Below are 6,400 nucleotides of genomic sequence, written 5' to 3'. Positions count from 1 at the left end.
CAACACATGACAATTTCTGAATTATCTAAGTTTTACTTCTCTCAAGTAAACACTTTTTTGTGGTGATTTGTATGGTGCTCTTTGGAGTCCCCAGGATTGATTCGTTTCCTTAAGGTGCCCTCGATTTTATCCAACAGCCCTGTGCATCAGTGTTTAACTTTGTTTACTTGTCTTCATTGATGTTGGATTATAAAGTTGTATCACATTTTACCACAAATGAGTCTATTTCATATGAGTTAAATAGGGTTTATATGAACTGAGTAGTTTGTAGCCTAGCTCAATCGTACACATTCACTTGTGCAATTCTAGAAACTTCTTATCATTTATTCAAATTTGGGTACTTGCGTTTGTGTGGGTTTTTTTCTTTAGAGATAAGCGGTAAATCTGATCTAAAAAGTCCGAATTTGTAATTATTAACCAAGAGTAGCTCTATAAAGATAAGGAGCGCAGCGACTGTAGACCTAAAGAAACAGGCATGGCTTTATTTCAGCTTTTCTTAATCTCGGTTTTAGGTTCCTGCATGGCACAGGACGAGGATATTATGACTCCTGTGGTGAATATCTACTCTGAGTTGGAGAAGCTTAAAGCCTCAATTAAAGGACTGACGGTGGATCTGAACACTGCTAAAAATGAACTCGCAGAGCAGAAAAGCTTGATTCGGGAGCTGCAGAAACAGATTAAAGGTATATGTTTCACAGTTATATGCATGTTTGAATCACATGAACTACCTAACCAGCACTTCAGAATTTTACATAGCATTGTTTTACTCACTGATCAAACTGATAATCCCTTTCACAGAGACTCCTAAAGTGGCATTCACTGCATCAATGTCAAGTACTCCGAGTGCACACCGAGGGCCTTTTAGTTCGGAGACCAAGCTCATCTTTGATAAAGTCCTAACCAACATTGGCAACGCATATGACCCTGTCAAAGGTTTCGGCATATTGAGTTTGTGATCGTAATTAGATCAGTGGATTTGTGACATGGTTTAATACGTAGTATCTTTTGCAGGAGTGTTCACGGCGCCTGTTAAAGGTGTGTATTACTTCAGGTACTCAGGCGCTGCGTTTTCCTCTCAAGATATGGGTCTGAGCATCTTTAAAGGCACGGCACGATTTGTGTCTTCGTACGAATATAATTCTGGTGAGCGCAACGACCAAATATCCAATGGAGCCGTGATGGAGCTGGATGTTGGTGAGGAGGTTTACATGAATCTGTGGATCAGAACCTGGATCTTTGTGGATCGACGGTACAACTACTCCACTTTCACAGGCTACCTGCTTTACCCATTAGATTCTACTTCTGTATAATTTTGTATGTATGAATTCTTTAGGAAATGTCAAAAAGAACTGTTTAAAAGTCTTAGCTTGTATTTCTTTGTTGTGTTAATCATGCATAAATGTAATTAAAAGTCACTATTTCAGATATTTAGACAAAAACAAGAGTCCTCCTTTACACTTTTATGAAATTACATTTTATTCAGGTGCATAACTTGGCTATCCAAATGAGAACTTTTCATAGACCTTTATTGTTTTATATATATATAACGCTACAGGTCTTCCTTTTTTTACTGCGTATGTTCCTAGATGGCAACGATAATGGCATCCTAACAAATTTGTCATCAAAGAACAGTTTTGAAAATCCATGCACACACACACATACACTGGTCAAATAAATATTCTGGGTTAAATAAAAACGAAGCTTGGTTGAGAGTATTTGTGACACAGAGAAAGTTACTTTGATCTTCAGTTTGTAAAAATCAAACAGTAGAAATAAACAATTTTCCATTTTGCTTTACTTCATTCTAGAAGCAATCTCTAATACAAATATACATATAATTTTTGGCTTAAAGCTTCAGTGAATTTAATATTCATTTAACCAATGAAGTGATCAACAAAATTGAACAGGAGAGATATTTGAAGGAAACTAATGGATCATTTCTTTCCAGGAATGTTTCATTGGATATGCATAACTGTGACATTTCAATGTGTTTTTCATTTAGAAAGATTAGTTATATGTGGCATTGGGATGTCAAAATCTCAATAATCTTTACAGACTTTCAGTGGACTGTACATTCTCTTGCTCATTAGTATTACAGTATACTTTATGGTATATCCTAATATATATATAACTGAATTTGAACCACCTCTTCAAATAATTTCTAAACAAATTCAGATTTTCCATCATCATGTTCTGATTTGAATATGGTTTCTTATCTTAACATGAGATGGAGATAATGTACAATGCAACAATGTATTTTACTCAAAATATCCCATTCTTATTGTCTAAGATGCGCTGGTATGGGCAGCACACAGGCAGCTATGTATGTGTTCGGGCCTGGTGTCAAGCTCATGTTCTCCCAGCGTCCTGTCGCAGGATCATAGCGGTGCACTGTTTTGATATCACTGTAGTCCTCTTGGCAGTAGCCTCCTATTATGTAGACCTTCCCCTCTAAGACTGCTGAGGCTGACCCAACATGAGGCACTGGGAATGGCATAATGGCACTCCATGAGTTGGCCACAGGGTCATAGACCTCACAGGCTAATTGGTCTACCAGATGGCCATCAGCTTTGCATGAAACTCCTCCAGCCACGTATAAACGGTCACCCAGGGCCTCCATGCAGTGCAGGGCTCTATCATGTGTCATTTCAGCCAGGGAAGTGGATCCACGTTCTGGGTGGTAAAGGGTCATAGATGATAGACACTGGTACTGACTGTTAAAGCCTCCCGATAGGAAGATTGTGCCTTTCCACACACTGGCCGCATGACAGCACAGAGCATGGCTTAATGGGTGGACAAAACTGAAGTTGGAGAGAATTAAAAAGAAAGCCTTTAAATGGTGGACAACATCATTCAACAGGAACAGTTTGACCTGCACAGTGCATTTGCAGTAATGTTGTCAAAAATATCTACTTCAGTACCAGTTGAAACTGAAATTATGACAAAATGTGAGGATACTAGGATTTCCCCTAAGCATTTGTTTCCATTTTTGAGAACTCTATATCAAAGAAACCATCTATGAGCAGATACTTTAGTGATCCACTGATAGATGTGACGTCCAAATGCTCCTGTGTGTATCTGTGTAAGTGGACCTTGCTTAGGGTAGATGCCTATGACAACTTCATGTAATAAAGGATAGACAAAACAGTACAGTCTGTTAATTGGGTCGTAATGTTATTACTTATCTGTCAGTTGTTGAGCTAACACAATACAACTCATCAGAACAATTAATGGTGACACAAAACTCTCAACTTTTTAACAAAAAATATGGTGCTTACTCTAGCAAAGGTTTTAGAACATTGGTCCAGAAAGGACATCTGAAGTTGATCTAGAATCATGCATGCCTTTTAGATTATTCCTGAAATTACAAATGCTTTTCTTGAACTACACTTTTACTGTACTAACCTCCAAGAATTTGTGTTGGGGCAGTAACCCTCCACGCTCTCCATATTGACCTCTGAGTTTCTCTCTCCGGCAATAGCATATATTTTGCCATTCAAGACCACTAGAGTGAAGCTGCCTCTTGTTTCATGCATGTCGGCCAATCTCTGCCAAACACTTTGGATGGGATCGTACCTAGTTGAAAGATTGAAGTTGGGGTCAGCAGGGTGAGAGTGCAAACATGGACAAGCTCAGATAGATGAGTCGTCATGTTACATCTTACCTGTAGGTGCAATTCATAGTATCAGCTTTGCCGTAATAATGCCGTCCGCCGACTACATAAAGTTTGCCCCTCATTACCCCAACTCCATGACTGAATCTCGGTTTCTCAGGTAAAGTTCCGAGCATTCTCCACTCTACTTTCTTCACCAATCCAACGTGGTTCTGCAAGGAATTGCTAAACCACATGTCCCTACAGGGTCTACGTTTATCAAAATTATCAGTGATACTTTCACCCCCAACAAGAACTAGGGTGTCTTTAGGCATATATGCCCTGAAATTAGACTGAACATCTGAAGAACTGGAACAGAACTCCTCAAGGAGAGAATCATATAATCTTTTGGCACCAATTCTTGGCCAAGTCGTTATGGACTTAACTTCTTTGAACTCCTTAAAGGTCATGAGGGGAAACTGGATGGTTCCCATCAGCTCCCTGGCAAGTTTGACCCGCTTTCTGGGAAAGGCTTCGATCCAACACATGACCGCTTTGAACACAGGCAACTCTGAGGGAACACAAAGAGAATCACTTTGAAGGTACTTCTTCAGTTTCTCTACAGGAAGATCTTGGAACTTTGGAGTGATGGACACATCTTGAAAGTGCCTCAAGACAAAGTCATCGGCCAGTGCAAGCAAGTCCGCCATCCCATAGGCCTCTGCAAAGATGATACATCTAGGCAGCTGTAAGCATCTACTTCTTGGTGAAGGAAGCTAAGGCATAGTGAGAAGACAGATTGGAACTGTAATTGCAGAGATGTACAGGTGAGATCAAACACACAGCCCCATCCGAGAGCAAGAGCCCCGCTGTAGGTGTAGTGCAGAAGGGCTTCAAACTTGGTGGCTTCAACTAACAACAGAGACACCGATTTCTGGTGGCTTTCCTTCATACCGCTGGTAAACATGCCTCTGAAGTAGTCGCTGCTGGCAACCAGGAGCGGCCGGTGAGCTTTATGAACATATATAAAATACATACATAAATGCTGAGGGCATGACATTAATACTAAAGCTAGAGAAGTGGGAAAGAATAAAATACAGAGGTAGCATTTAGCTTCATGCTTATAGGAAACTTTACCATATTTCCAAGTCTCTTACCATGAAACACTCTTCCTTCTGCTTCAAGTTCCACATCACATCCTATTCTCTGTGCCCACATCTGTCTGATTTGCTCTAGACTAATTTTCATATATTCTTCGGCGGAAATCTCTTTTCTGTCCACCTTCTTTCCTCTTGCCTCGTCCTCCTCTCTCTCTTCTTCCCTTTGCAGAGCTCTAGAATTCTCGGAGCTTCCAGGCTAACAGCCGCAGACCAGATCCATTCTATATTGCCTTTGTTCAGAATGCCAATGTTTCCCGTGTAGGCAAATTTCACCACTGCTGCCAAACCTGTACCTTGAACCTCGGGTCCCATTTGCAATGAGATGTGTTGCTCATGTGTGGGCTTTTGCCTGAGTCTCGTCTGAATAAGATAACTGACCGCCGCCAAGACAAAGGAATGAACCTGGAATTGGTATCCATCCTCTGTGAAGAGGGTCAGGTCAGTGAGGACTGAACACAACATCATGTTCTCGAGAGACTGGAACACCACTCCAGGGTAAGCTGGATCAGAGTATAGTTTTTTGGGATACGTGCTGCAATCCTCATCTTCAGAATCTTCAAAACTTCTACTTACGTCATATTCATCATCGTCGTCTTCTTCATCCTCCTCCTCTAACTCTTGATTTATCAGTTCTTGTTCGGAGCTGGAGTCTGTCATGTGCTGCTCTTCATCTCTAAATATTAAATCTTTTTCAGCACCACCAAAGTCATCAGTAGTGATGGAGGCAGTAGCATTTTCATTTTCATCGTCATTGTCATTTTTATCATAACCATTATCTATGCTTTTACCGTTTTGCACACACATAGCAACTGAGCTGTCACCATTTGCAGAAGCAGCAGGTAAACTCCTAAAATATTCTTCATAGCCGTTAATGTTGACTTGTAAATTATATCCACTCTTGTCATCATTGACTTCATCATTATTTGTAAGTGAAGCAACTAAACCTTCAATGTTTGTGGACATAACAGGTGGACTATTACTATATTCTTCATTGTTATTTTTGTCATCTTTTTTACCCACATCCTCTTCATCATCATTTGTGCAGACAGCAATTAAACCATCACTGTTCGCGGAAACAGCGGGAAAACTAACACTGTCTTCTGTATCATCATGTTTATCAGCATCATTGCAAGCTCCATGTGTAAACACATCCAATAAGTTGTCACCATTAGTAACAAGAAAACTATTCTCTTCATCACTGGCTTTATCATTACACATTGCAGAAACACTGTCACTATTTTCAGGCATAAAAGGAAAACTAACACTACATCCTTCATCGTCATCAACAGTCTTGTCATTTTCCCATGCATTTACTTGCTGCTCCTTTGGATCCTCTTCTTCTGTCCGCTCATCTTCCTTCCCTGGATTCTCTTCACTCTCCTCTTCTTCACTCTCATCCATCCATCCAGTGTCGCTGCTCAGACTTTCATCCTCTTTTAATCTCCTTGAACGTATCCACTCTCTCTGAAGGCACTGCTGATCTATTGCCATTGCGACTTCAGTTTTCAGTCCTCAGAGAATCTTTCTTGTGTTCAAAAACCAGGAGAAGTTCTATCAAATCTGTTTCTAAACTTCTGTTGAATCTCTCTGTTGATGTAGGATCTTGTACTGTAGACTGGTATGCAAAATAGATCAGTGTCTCATGAGG

General features: G+C 40.3%; 1 protein-coding gene and 1 pseudogene across 1 annotated transcript; one reads left to right on the top strand and one right to left on the bottom strand.

The window, feature by feature from the left end:
- Window positions 1-440: 440 nt before the first annotated feature.
- On the top strand, window positions 441-1,439 carry cbln11 (cerebellin 11). The gene is made up of 3 exons (XM_043244958.1): window positions 441-683; window positions 799-933; window positions 1,012-1,439. Exons 1-3 carry the CDS (start codon window positions 476-478, stop codon window positions 1,308-1,310), a joined length of 642 nt encoding a protein of 213 aa, XP_043100893.1. The 5' UTR covers window positions 441-475; the 3' UTR covers window positions 1,311-1,439.
- A 116-nt stretch (window positions 1,440-1,555) lies between these two features.
- Window positions 1,556-6,400, bottom strand: LOC122348969 (annotated as a pseudogene).

Source organism: Puntigrus tetrazona, chromosome 7 (genome assembly GCF_018831695.1).
Source record: "Puntigrus tetrazona isolate hp1 chromosome 7, ASM1883169v1, whole genome shotgun sequence".
Taxonomy (NCBI): domain Eukaryota; kingdom Metazoa; phylum Chordata; class Actinopteri; order Cypriniformes; family Cyprinidae; genus Puntigrus; species Puntigrus tetrazona.
This window is presented reverse-complemented; position numbering and strand designations above follow the sequence as displayed.